A 14,096-nucleotide genomic window follows, 5' to 3' on the forward strand; every position below is an offset into this window, starting at 1 on the left:
TTTTCGGTGGGACCTGTGAGCTCTGGTTTATGACCTCGAAAGCAACAAATGTTGTTTGCTTCCTACCGTGCGATTGTGGGAATTGCAGTGTATTACCAGCTGCTACGGCTTCTAAGCAAGTTAATGAAACAAGCACTTATTTCTGAAAAAGCATGCTTGGAGGCCTATTTGCCGTGCCTCAGCCTAATGTTAAACCTTGTATACTTACCAGTGACCCATCTTTATTATCTATGATTCCTTAAACGTGAGACACTGTTATTTAGGGCATTCTCCAGCCGAGTTCAATTGACTGTGTGGCTTTTAAGGAACCTCACCCCCCTTCAGAGCACTGCTCCAGCAGCTGGTAAGTGTGCACCTTTTTACCGCACTGCACTTGCATTTTTACCACAATGTCACCAACTCTTTCTTTACTTTTAATGTTTCCACCGCCTCCAGCCTATCACCTTTGCCTCAACCTGTTACTTCCTTCTCCTTCTCTCTTGATGTCACCACCTCCTTTTTTCACCTACTCCTTCCGTTTTAATGTTGTAATTTCCTCCTGCTACAATATTCATCTTCTTTGCTCATGACCCCTACTCTTTCCCTCTTGATGTAATCATTTCCTGCTCTTAACCACCTTTGCCTCCTGTGGTGACCACCTCCTCCTTTGGTCTGGGTGTTACATCCTGTTCATGCCCCTCCTCCACCTCTCGCCCCCAGTACCTCCAACTCCCACTTAGCAGACAGTGGGGGTCATTCCGAGTAGGGCGGTAAGGGTTAACAGTCACCGGTAACGAGACTGGTGCCGTTAAACCCTTACCGCCCTATTCCGAGTTCCCTTTGCAGGTTGGTACTGAACGCCTGATTTTTGCAGGCGTTAAAAATCCAACCCGCAAAGGGACCTAGGAGCTAATTACGGTGCCGTAATTAGCGCCTTCCCCATTCCCATTGAGCCCTATGGGCCAAAAATGGGAATGGGGAAGGGCCCATGGTGAATGGGGAATTACCGCCCCCGCCAACCTTGGAATGGGGCGTTAATTCCGCCATTCACCATGGCGGAGTCGGAACCATAACGGCGTCAACCAAGGCGCTAATAGCGCCTTGGTTAACGCCAGGGTCGGAATGAGGCCCAATGTTTTGCTCTTCAATGCTCTCCTACCACCTGCCACAACTAAGCACCATTATTGACTGGGGTTTTAGGATTTTATAGTGCACGATTCCCTCCCCTTGGCTGAGCTCCCCATGAGGTTCTGAATCTGTGTACTTGGGAGGCTTAGGGGAAATGATAAAGCCTTTATCTGGCCTGTCTGCTATCTTGGAATTCACTCTCCCCTTATTAACTAATTCTACCAGGAAAAGGCCAGGGTCTCCTTCTCCTCTAGCGTGTACCCTGCTGCTGCTATGACACGTACTAATCTCTTTAACTCTTCTGAAGGTTTACCAACTGAGTACTCTCACTAAAGAAGCAACTTTGTAATCTCAGTGAGGGAACCTTCTAGCATGTGAACATAGGTTGGTAAGTTTTCATCTTTGGAAGCTAAACCTATAGTCAGAAAACTGCAAATTAGTAACAAGTATTAAGGGCAGGTATTCTCTAGGATGCGCCGGAATTACTTTTCTTCTTCTGCTAATTGTCTTGCAGCAGTATAATAAACCCTGAATGTATTGTGTATGTGTGAAGCTATCATCAAAACAACTTCATTTTTTCTATCTCTCAAGGAATTTCGATTTTGCCAACGGGGTCCTAGATACTCTATACAATTGTCTTATGTGACCGTCCCCTGCCATGTGACACGGACCAAAGAGGGGTGACAAAGGGTTCCTCCTCATACCACTTCATAACCCATCATTCACTGGTTTAGGGAGGCATCCAGACACCTGAGACACTCACCTGGTGGTCCCTTGAGCCTCTCATGCGACCATGTCAAAATATTCAGTAGCAGAATGTTAATTTTTACACCCCACTGGGTGCATGCCTCACTGTTTCTGCATTTAAATAAACATGTCAGCTCAATTCAATAGATATGAATAGCTCCTTAGCTGGTACAGGTCATGCCATGCTCACTTTGCTTAACATTGGCATGCTTACTTGTGTTTTGTTTGTGGATTACAGAGAACAAATTGAAACAACCTTTGCTAATAGTTTTCCTTATGTGGCCCTCCTAGGTTTGCTGGATCGTATGAGGCTCTGGATGGAGGAAACGCTGCAGATGCAATTGTGGATTTCACTGGTGCTGTAGCAGAACCACTGGACATTGTGAAAGGCAAATACAGGGAACACATAAGTGAGCAGACCAAGCTTTTTGAAGATTTGATGAAAGTACACAAAAGGGGAGGATTAATCAGCTGCTCAATAGTGGTATGTATTCTCTTAATAAGCACAACTTAATTGTTTCTCTTATGATTTGCCACAAGTATAATAAATACAATCATGAATTGAGGAATACATCGATAGATGTATAGATGGCTGGAGACAGAAATTTGGGGGATGTACTGAAACAAAAATCTTGAACTGCAACTAGCCTGTAGATAATATAGCATGAGAGACCTGCTGAAGCCCTGAGCACCCTCCAACACTGCAGCCTGCTCCTAATCCCCTCCCCGTAGAGGTGAATCCAGTTAGGTGGGAGTTTCATTGACTGTGCCTTCAGTGGTTCTCGCTGAGGGTGCCAGGGATTGCTTTTTTCTAAATCGCGGGTAGGAACCCTCGCCTAGGTGAAGGTGTCATTGCTGGACCTGTGACCCTAGGAACCACTGATTTGAATTTTGTACTCACAACTTTCACGTACAAAAGCTTGAAGGCACTTCATAGAACACAGCTACTCATCTTCTATTGCACCTCATGAGAGATGACTGGACCACACGCCCTTTATCTTCCCTCCACTGGCTGCCTTGTCTTCAATTAGCATGATTCATCATGCCTTCAACATGATTGGTCCACCTTTACACACTTCAAACTGTATCCAATACTCTCCCTCCAGAAACTATTGGTCACCATCTTTCAGATCCTTTCTCTCCACTAGTGCCACCAATTCTCTGAGCGGGTGAGCTCTCATTACATGCTCATCTAGACTCACTAAGGGCCTCACTATAAATTGGGAGGTACCATTACTGTTACTTGGTCCGGCGTTATTAGCGCTGGATCACAAGTGGTGGTGATAGTGTAAGTCCACATTCCTTTGGAGTCCACAGGACTCAATGGGGCATTTTTGGTGCAGCAATAATTGCACCGAAAATGGGTGGTAAGCCGGTGCATTCACCTCCAGCTCAGAACTGGAGGTGAATCCTCTGACTTTCCTCCATACTCGGGATTAGCATTATCGACATATTTGTACTGCACCGCCCAACCCCTGATGAGGCCCTAACTGCCTTCCATATGACTTTAAAACACCTTAACTTCTCTTTCCAGTCCCAAAGTGTCCCGCTTCCAACAAAGTGGACTCCACTGAACTCTACCTTCACCACTCCAGACCATTCAACACCAAAAGGACTCCTCAGGGGTGAAGATTGCCATCCACACATGCTCCTAGCCTTCCTTCTATAATGTGCAGGAACGTTTCAGAATATACATGTGACTTCAAGAAGCTGCCAGTTAGGTTTTATCCCAAACCCAAAGAGTACTACAGTGCCTACAACTCTATGTCTGGCCACTATAGACATAACTCGGACTTCAACCCGTAACTAGTACAAACTCCTCACAATGAATTGTGTTTGCGTCTGTAGTGTCGGTAAGTGAAGGTGGGTTGTAGTACAGTCTTGTCTAAAGGCATTTTGAAAGACATTGCGCCTAATTACACGGTAGGCGGTAGCCACGGCGCTATTAGCGCCATGGTTACCCCCTTACCGCATTCCGGGTCCATCTTCCCGGAATGGGGACTTACCAGGTCATTCCGACCCTGACGGGACTGGTAAGTCCCCATTCCGGGAACCATTCCCCATTCCCATTTGAGCCCCCATAGGACTCAATGGGAATGGGGAAGGAGCTAATAACGGGCCCGCTATTAGCGGGCCCGTTATTAGCTCTGAAGTCCCTCAACTGGTCCCTTCCTTAACGCCTGGTAAAACCAGGCGTTAAGGAAGGGACCCGCTAAGGGACCTCGTAGTAGGGCGGTAAGGGATTACCGGCACTGGTGCCCTTACCGGTGCTGGTAATCCCTTACCGCATACCGTGTAATGAGGCCCATTCTCTTCTGTCCTATATTCCCCTCACCAACACACTCTTGATTTGCATAACATATGGTTGTTTGGAATGACAAAAAGGTAACCTTTATGTTGAACCTTTCATCGTATCATGCAGTACCTAGGTAACAATGATTCAGTTTAGTGACATCACTTAGCTTTGAAAACTGTGTTAAACATGTGTTGTCTTGAGTGAATGATGGTGTCTGTCTGTTCTCTCTCCAGTATAAAGATAAGCAGATGTGTTGTGTCTTGTCTTAATGTATCAATGTATTTTGTTCCCTTGTGTAGATGTCCTGGCGGTCATACTTGCTTGATTTGAGAATATTGGTTAATGAGAGTGATTGGCAGCTCAGTGAATGTTGTATGAATGTTGATGCATGAGTGTTCTGACATGTCAGTTGAGACCTGAGCTGGGATGCCTGAGGATGGCCGGTGGGATTTCCCCTACTACCGACATACAACTGGAACTTGTAATCTATCCAAAATAAAGATACACGTTTTTCTAAAACTGGGCCCTGCATTATCTGTTGTGATGACTGACAGAGAAACATGAACTGCAACAAACACCTCTATAGGTTTAATGAAAACCGACAAGCCTGGTTCTAGAATACAACAATTACGGAGTTGTGATGCTGCTTTTATGTTTTAAAAGGAACTAAATACATTTACCCAGACCTTTGGAAACATTAGATGAAAAACCCCAAAAAGTGTATAAGGAAGGCCATAGGCTGCCTTCCCAAATAACGTGCAGATGAAAGTTGCAAATTGCTGAAATATGCAGTTGTGAATCAACATTTTTTGTGGGACACTTTTATTTTGCTGGCCGGGTTTATTGCCTTTCCAATATTAATCTCTTTACTCCAAAATCTCCATTCCAGGCAAGACCTGCTCAAGACAGGCATGCAGACACACATCTGCTTGACAAGTTTAATGTGTCCTTCCTAAAATATAAGAAGTCCTATAGGTTAGAGTTAATTACTACAACAACATTCATTTGGACATGGTCCTCATTATTACGAGTTTGGTGGTATCTGGGTGGTACTGTATTGCTGTTACCGCCACTTGGTCCTGCTGCATTACCGCCGGATTACAAGTGGCTCTGGCTGTGTAAATCACCATTTTGAGTCCCTAGGACTCTATAGGTGATTCATGGCGGAAATACTGCTGCAGTTATTCTTCAGAAATGTGGCAGAAAGCTGGCAGAATTACCGCCAGCTCATAGCTGGATGTGAATCCACCAACGTTAGGCCAAACTCCTAGTTTGACATTGCGTCAGTGCGGCGGAATATGGTAATACAGCTGAATTTTCAACGCAACTCGCCGTTACTGAATATTTACTTTTTCTCTGCAAAGAAAGATGGTTCTTACTGTCGATCAGTGATCACTTTAAGAGACGTACTACTAAGTTCCATTCATGCTAACATAGTATTTTACACATTCCAGCATAAATAAAAGCAGCTTTTATGGGCGTGTACATTGGCATGAAGCATACAGTATTTGTCATTGGCAATTATAATATCAGCAGATATGCTATTCACCCTTTCCTGATATGAAATCTGGGTTTGAATCTCACTTCCTCCAAAGCATTTTTTAATTATCCATGTTGTTTTCTTTTATTTTACATTGTTGCTTATATTTAACAATTGACAAATGGATGAAAACATACATAGACAAAATGGAGTTGAAGCTTATATACGCTTAGAGGAAACATTATCATTATCATTTGGTAGCAAAGCGGATATGTTCTTATATACGCAATCACTTGACAGCTGGACGGAGAAGGTCCATGGTTCAGTGTGTCCAATTTGGAAACCCCTTGACAACCAATACAGCATTTGTTTAACGGACGTACCAAAGCGAAGTACCGGCAAAGTACCGCTTTGTTCGTTTCGTTGTGGACTGACAACTTTGATTGCTTCAACCAACATTTTACGATTCTCCCAAGGCTTGTTTTAAGGCATACTTCCTTGTTATCATACAAGCCCCGCCCCCCCTGTGAAACCTTAAAAACACTCACGCACAAGCGCACGTGCACCAAGCTGCGTGTGTCATGGCATTGCGGCGGACTGGCATCTTCGTCGTTGGCTTAGGCTTGGTTTTTGTGTCTGATTTTGTTTCCATATAGAGGCCTATATGCACCATATGATATTCACACTGAAAACGGGCCTGCCCCCCACAAATCAGATATCTATGCAGGCGAACAAGCGGAACACTCCACTACAGAGCTCTCGAAAATGGACATTTAATCAATCCTCTTCAACACCTAATGGACGTGATGATCAGAAACTACCCAAGCTTTCATCAAAGTCAGATAAGAATCTATATATACGTGCATTTTGTAAAGACCTACATACATCCATCTCTTCTAGAAATGATTCTACGTCATCCACGGACCCGAGAATGGAAGCCCCATTAACAACTGTTGCCATTAAGGGTGCTGTGTCAACACCGTCCGTGGTCAAAAGACCAGCTATGCTGCAGTTTACAAAAATGGATGAGGCAATTTCTAAAGCATCCCTTGCTTCTAACACAGATGTTCTCCCATCTACTGTTATTCCATCTGATTTGACAGCTAACACGAACAATATGTCTTTAACTGTAACTGACAGCATGATTCTAGATAATGTACCAACTGCAGCCGTCGTAGCTGTTAAAAATGAAAAATCTAGAGTTGTAAAAACTGATACGACTGTAATCGACCTTGAATCAAACAGCTCCTGCTTTTCAGCTCGTACATTATCGGAAAATGTATCTAGTTCTCCAGTACTTCTTCCTGACATTAGCCAATCTTGTTCTGATCTGGCAGCCTCCTATATTGTGCCCACTCCTCGGAAACCAGAGTCCCTTGATAGGAACTAGTTCTCTGGTTAATGTGGAACCTGCTAACTAATTACTGGAGATTACGCTTGATGCAATGAACTTTGCACTACAATCGTCGGGCAAACTATTTGAAACTTTAGACACAAAATTGTCTGCTCAAGCTATACAAATTGAAACAAATGTAATTTGGAAAAACAACATTAATAAATCGTTGAGCCCTAAAGCTGGTGCTGATGTTTATAAAATGAAACTGAGTGCAATGTTTGCATCTGTCTCTTGTCAAGCTATGCCCTGTGTTGCACTGCGAAATTCCACAGCTGTAAATAACATCTCTTTACTAATTGATGGTATACCAGCATCGTTTCCTTTCATTGATAAAGTTATCTATGACCGCGTAAATGAGAACGATCCTCTGGTATCCGAAGGGCCATCAATTGATGGCCATAAATCAGTGGTTTTTATACAATATTTTCTTCGGTCCAAACAAAGACAGTGTGGACTCCAAAACATGGTGAAAGCGAAAAAAACATCTCAAGTCAAAAAGACAAAAAAAAAAAAAAACCTAAGAAAACATCTTCATTTGTGTCCAAACACTTTTTAAAATCTATTAACATACCAAAAAAGATCTTGTTAATAGCTTTGAGTTCTGTAACAAAGAAATCTCTGTTACATACTCAAGCTACGGGAATTACATCTATGTGCACCCCTAATGTGGCTATACTTCCATGTGCTCCACTGGATGAATTGGTTCAAGCAGTAACAAGCACAGAAGCTCTTACTAATGCACTGGAGCCAGCTATTCAAATTAAAAATAAATCCACCAAAACTGCTGAAATAAAAGCTTCCAAAGATTCTTACTCAATAGATTTACATCGTCATGAAATTTGAAAGGCTGTAGATGCCTATATGACTGGGCTCTCAATACCAAAACCTTTAGGCCCCTGCTGCACCAATTCCAATACTATGCAGAAATCAAGTATAAACACAGGTAAATTACAAGGGCAGTTTGCTCTAATTGTCCCAGATCAATCGACCAGTAAACAGTCATTACAGGCAGAAAATGTGGATATACCTAGTAATTCCAAAATGTTATCTGGTGTAAATCAAACATCTAAAAAAGTAAACCTTGGACCATCTCCTTTAGAACCGAATCCAACTTTGCCATCTAATATTTCAAATGTACCCTGGGCAGATGATAATACTGTGATAGCCATGATTGCTCCCGAAATAGTGCGTTTAATTGAAACCGCATTAATAAATATCAAAGATACAAAGGCTTCCCAATTCAATAAACCTGATAGTAAAGTGATTAACCCCTCAAGTGCTAACAAATAGGCCTCACAGCCATCTAAATGACCAGCGTCATATTCTTAAATTTTTTCATGTAGACCTCCACCTCTCACACAGTACAACCTAAATCATCAGTCAGTAATGGCTATATTTTCTGATATACCTTTATTAGAAGATATCAACTGAACTATCAAATTATACTCTCAAACAACATCCTGAGCTCTATTGTGTTTAATATATTTACCTCTATAAATCTTACTCAATCTTTACCACAAACATGGAAAAATTCCATCATACTACCAGTGTACAAAAAGGGAGATCGGCAACTTCCATCCAGCTATAGGCCGATCGCATTCTTAGATGCTCCTGGAAAGATCGTTAGCTGACTCATGTTGAGAGAACTAAATGAGTGGACTCTGAGAGCTAACTTGAGAGACCCATTTCAATCAGGATGTGTAGCTGGCCTTGGCACTATACCTAACATTATCACTCTTAATATGATTAAGGGCCTCATTATAAGGAAGGAGGTGTTATGACTTGATGGTCGTGAAGATTATGGGGCCTCTGTCCACAAGTTCAACTCAGAAAGATACAAATAACTTCCTGAGCGATCCTTGATGCCACAGGTTTTTTGAGTGCCGAAGAACGCCAGAAACCAGGAACACCGGTGACCCCTCGACCGCTGAAAAGCAAGCAATGGGTCAGTACAATGGCAAACAATACACTGAATAGCGAGGTTACAAATAGCAAGGGGCTTACCAAGGGTCTGGGGACGGGAGGAGCACAGATGAGAATGGAGATGTTCCGTGTGACTGCAGAGTGTAGCAAGCAGCAGCGGGTAGGCGTAGATTGTTGTAGAAATAGGCATTGTAAGACGTGGGGCTCAATGGGAATGGGGAGCATGCTAACAACGGGTCCGTTAATGATGGGCCCGTTGTTAGCATGCTGGACCACTCGCGGGACCCAGACATCCTTAGCGGGTCCCGCGAGCGAACCTCATAATGAGGCGGTAGGGGGTTAAACTGGCCCCATTAACCCCCTACCGCCTTCCTCGTAATGAGGTCCTAAGTCTCATTATGCTACCCGGAAAAAACTGCTATATTTAGCTTTTGTGGATTTCCGGGTGGCATTTGATTCAATTGACCGAATATTACTTTACAAAAAACTAACTTGTTACAAATGTCCACCTTCTGTACTTGCTTTAATTATGCATCTTCATACAGACACCACCATGCCGGTAAGGTTGTCCCTTGAAGGCCGATTATCCTCCAGATTCTCGACACAACAAGGCCTAAAACAGGGGTGCATATTGGCCTCCACCCTTTTCAACTTGTTTATATTAGATATGGGCGAGACATTTGTAGGCTTAATAGGAGATGCTCCAAAACTTTGTATTCAGAAAATGAGGTTGTTGTTGTATGCAGATGATCTTGTCCTTCTGTCCCAAACACAGATTGGACTTCAAAATATGTCGAATAAACTAGATGCATATGCACAAGAAAACAACCTTGTGATAAATACAGAAAAAACACAAATTATAGTCTGCAATAATAATGCTAGATCTAAAAATTCCAAATATAAGTGGAAACTACAGAACACAGAACTATTGGTTGTCCCACAATATAAATATTTCGGAGTGTGTATCACTGACTCTATTGTTGATGATACGTACATTCAGGTTTTAAACAGCAAACGGCATACTCTAATATCACAAGCTAAAATTCTTGTATATAAATATGGTACATTTTCCAACAAACATATTGCTATGTTTTATCAACAAAAAGTGATACCCATCATTCTTTATGGCTCTGAAACAAAGTTACAGAGAGATCGTGCTTGCTGGGACTTACTTGAGTCCCGTTTCTGGAAACAAGTTTTACGACTACCGAATAGCACTCCTCTACCCATTATACGGTTTGAATTGGGTTTGTTTTCCCTTTATTCTCAAGTTTTGTGGAAAATGTGCATTTTACTGAGAAAGTGTTTGATGGGCACCAATGCAACTAATATGCTATGCGTAGTAGCTCCTTATTTATTATCATCCGATCACGCTTTTCCTCGCTCTTGGCATATTTACATCTTAAATGCTTTAGCCGATGCCTCTGTCACTCTTGAGCTTCTTATACAGAATACAGGATGAAACAAAATTAGAATATTTCAACATGATGGTTTTTTAATCAAACAAAATGTAAAAACTACAAAGATTTCAAGGCATTTTTATTAGGGACCAAAAAATATCAGATGATGGCTGATTGTTTGATAAATTGTCCTTCGCCTTATATCCGAAGTCAGTATTTGCGGTTCACACTTAATTTGTGGAATACTAACGATGTGTTGGCTAGGAGAAGACAAATACCGGAAGAGCAAAACTATTGTCGATTCTGTATAAATACATTAGAGAAAGAGACTTTACAACATATTATTGTGGAGTGTCCTACGTTAAATCTGAAAAGACAAGTCTTTTTCAAAAATCTATTTGCCATATATTGTCCACTAGACACTGATCAAATTTGGCAGATGATTTTTTCTAGCACTAAACTAGTGGTTAGAGTTGCAATAGTCAATTTCTTGGACTCAGTTTTACCATATCCAAAAAGCAAGATTGCAAAGAAGACTAGATGATCTATCCAAATCAAATGGGACGTTAGTGTCCTGAGTGCTATCTGAAGAACATGTTGTGATCGACGTTTTGACATTTTAAATTTTATAGAATTATGAGAAGATGTGCATATTTATTATACCCAAGTTAAATTTCTTTTTTATTGTTTCTGACTCAAAGTACATTTTAATGTGATTTTATATTAATCAAATTTGAATTGTAATGAGTTAATTCTAAATGTTTTAAGTTGATACAAGATGTGCTTAATGGTTTGTATGTAATTGTTGTATGTAATTGTTGTATGCAACTGGTTTTGATTGATTAGTATTTGAAAGGTTGATTTTATCAGCCAATCAAATAAAAAATAAAAATAAAAATAAAAATAAAAATAAAATTTACTGACTGTACAGTATGACTCTTTTTTGTTTTCCTGTCCCGAAAAAGGTAGGACCGAGACAGACAAAATGGGGTTGAAGCTAAGTTTATATATGCTTAAGGCAGCACTTAGCCTCACAGCTTGGTTGCTGAGGGGATATCTCACAGTCTTTGCATACTGTTGTAGAGGTCTGGATAATCCATCCAGGGATTAAAACACTTGACAGCAAATGCAGCTTGTATGTTCCTTATCTAAAACACTCTCACTTTTTGGAATACACACTTGTGCTTGGGCCGCATTTTATAATTTGTTGTTGTTTAAACTCTGGGTTGCTGTTTGGTGAGGGTGCCCCATTGATATTGAGATGCTAAACTGTAGGAATGTGCTAGATACTGGTTCTGGCCCCTGGAAAGGAGCTTGCACCTTTTCATATGGGCAATTTCAGTCTATTCAGGAAGGAATACTGGATTAAGTCACTTAAACAAAGACAAGGGGAAAGGACAGCCATGAAAGTTGGTTCATCATTTGGAGTTTATAAAAAAGGTGTCTTGGCAGGATACAGAGTTCCTTTTGAGGGTTCCAAACAGAATAAACAAATAAACAATCTGAAACTATGAAACTAAAGGGTTTAGTCCACTTTTTTAGGCTTTCCACAAAGTCTCTCTCAGGTTCGTACTCCTGAGTGACTCTGATGAAATGCAGAAGGTAATTGCTAGGCTCAACTGTGCCCCAGTACATGTCTTGTCAGGCAGTAAGGTCCCCATCTGCCCCAGGGGTGGTGGAGAGGGAATACAAGGTTTTATTAAATGCACATGGATGTTCTTTCTCTGGCTTCAAAAAGGTTACTTCTCTACTCCTGCGAATATGGGGCTTTCATCCTTGCCCGTTCTTCTCCTACCGTTTCCCTTATGTTCTTTTTCTTTGGCTCCAACTCTCTAACTTTTCCACCATTGGTTGTGTCGAAGACATCTCCATCCACATGATCTGAAGATGGAATGAGGTAGATTGGTAAGCATCTTTTCAGTAGCAAAGCAAAGAAAATAACATAGATTGATGGAACAGACACCCACGAACAGATGCAAAACCAAACATTCCCCTCCAAAACACTACAGTTCTTATACATTGAAACCAGTGACAGGGGTGTAAATTAAAGGACTCATTAAAGCAATCCCAGAGAGTGTACTCTCGGCTTCCAGCTTATCGCATGAACTTCAAAGCAGAAGGTTTTACTTGTTCTCGTCTTGTGCAATAAAGCCGACTCACCATTCTGAAAATGTGTCTTATTAAAAGCAACCAATACAATTATAATGTTTGAGTATCAGGAAAAAAAGCTTAACTGTGCAGAGGAAGAGTAATGCAAAATGAGTAATATATGCAGATGTGTGCCAAAAGGAAATAGGTGAATATGTGTCTAAGCATTTCAGTTTCAAAATGGAGTCTAGCATCTAGCCAGCCAGTGCAATATTACGTTGTCCTGGCCTAACTACTATATCAGCATTTTGGTTCTTATAGCAGCATTACATTTGTTCATTTCAAATCAAAACACATCCCCTTATAACCTGCATTTTTATTTGTTTTTCCACTACAGACCCCCTTATACAGCCATCTCTGGTCAACAACTTCTCAAAAGCCTTCATATGGATGAACATTTCAGAAACCATTGGGGTCCAGTAGCTTTATTTTGCATACAAGAGAATAAACACTTAGCCAGGAAGAATACACAGTATGCTCCTAATAGTAGTATGAAGACTAGCCATGGTGCATGTAAAATTGTGGCTCCTATGGCTCCTGCCGGCCAATACCATATGACCATCCAGAGGATTTGTCTTTGTGGAGTGTGACAACAGTTTTTCAAATATAGGAAAGTATTTCAGTGGTGATGTTACCGTAATGAGGAGAACATGTGCAACATTCTGAGCTAATGAGAGCACTCACGTCCCCTTTGGAGGCCAAGATGGTGTCTTGCACCCTTCAATTTTCCAGTTCCATAGTTTGACTGGCTATCGCTTCATGAGCGATCAAGGAAAGGGACATAAAGGTATCATTGACTACCTTCTCTAGCAAAAGGAACAGTCCCAATAGTCAACCTCAATTGAGCTGGACACCCAACCTGGGCATGATATATCCCATGCCATCAATGAGGAATTTAGAAGAGTGTGTGACAGCAGGTAGGATGCAACCCATGTAACACCTCCCACTCCAATCCATGGGAAACCAGGAATAAGCATTAACACCAAATATTAAGTAAGTTCCATGATATGTAGAGTACCCAGACTCAACAAAATTAAAACCTTTGTCAAAGGAGAAAGCAACATTGTTAATGGTCACACTGGTATTGGTGGAAAGATAATATCAACATCACCCAATAACCATCAATGTAGAGCCCTGATTGGTGCAGTAGGTAAGACCTGTAGCTGGAGTGGGTAAGTGAATCGAAGCAAGTGGATCAGGCGAGGGGAACTTTGGAGGGCCCGTAAACCCCATTTGAGAATAATGACCAATGAAGGGTACGGGTTCAAGGGTGCAGAAAAACATATAAGATCAATGCAAACATCTACCCTGCTAAAAGGAACAGGGACCAAAGGAAAGCCAGAAGCCAAATTGTGGGGTAAATTAGCACAGACCAAGCAGTCGGAAAAATTCTGAATGCAGGTATAATGCCAAGTGGCATGTAGGAAAGTATTTTGGCTGTTGACCCAAGGGTCAGCACCTGGGCCCTGTGATTCATCGCACACGGGGCCTCATTACTAGGTAGGAGGTAGCCATGGTGCTATTAGCACCATGGCTACCGTCTTACCACATTCCAGATCCGGATTCTCGGAAAAGGGACTTACCGTGTCATTCCAACCT

At 41.7% G+C, this 14,096-nt stretch overlaps 1 protein-coding gene across 1 annotated transcript in view; it reads left to right on the forward strand.

Annotated features, from left to right (window-relative positions):
* Positions 1-14,096, forward strand: part of CAPN6 (calpain 6) — an 831,133-nt gene that overhangs the window by 462,460 nt on the left and 354,577 nt on the right. The window contains exon 5 of the mRNA XM_069612607.1: positions 2,146-2,338. Within this exon, the coding sequence (XP_069468708.1) occupies positions 2,146-2,338 (193 nt within the window). The remainder of the gene's footprint in view (positions 1-2,145; positions 2,339-14,096) is intronic.

This window comes from Ambystoma mexicanum, chromosome 5p (assembly GCF_040938575.1).
Source record: "Ambystoma mexicanum isolate Mex_15411 chromosome 5p, UKY_AmexF1_1, whole genome shotgun sequence".
NCBI lineage: Eukaryota > Metazoa > Chordata > Amphibia > Caudata > Ambystomatidae > Ambystoma > Ambystoma mexicanum.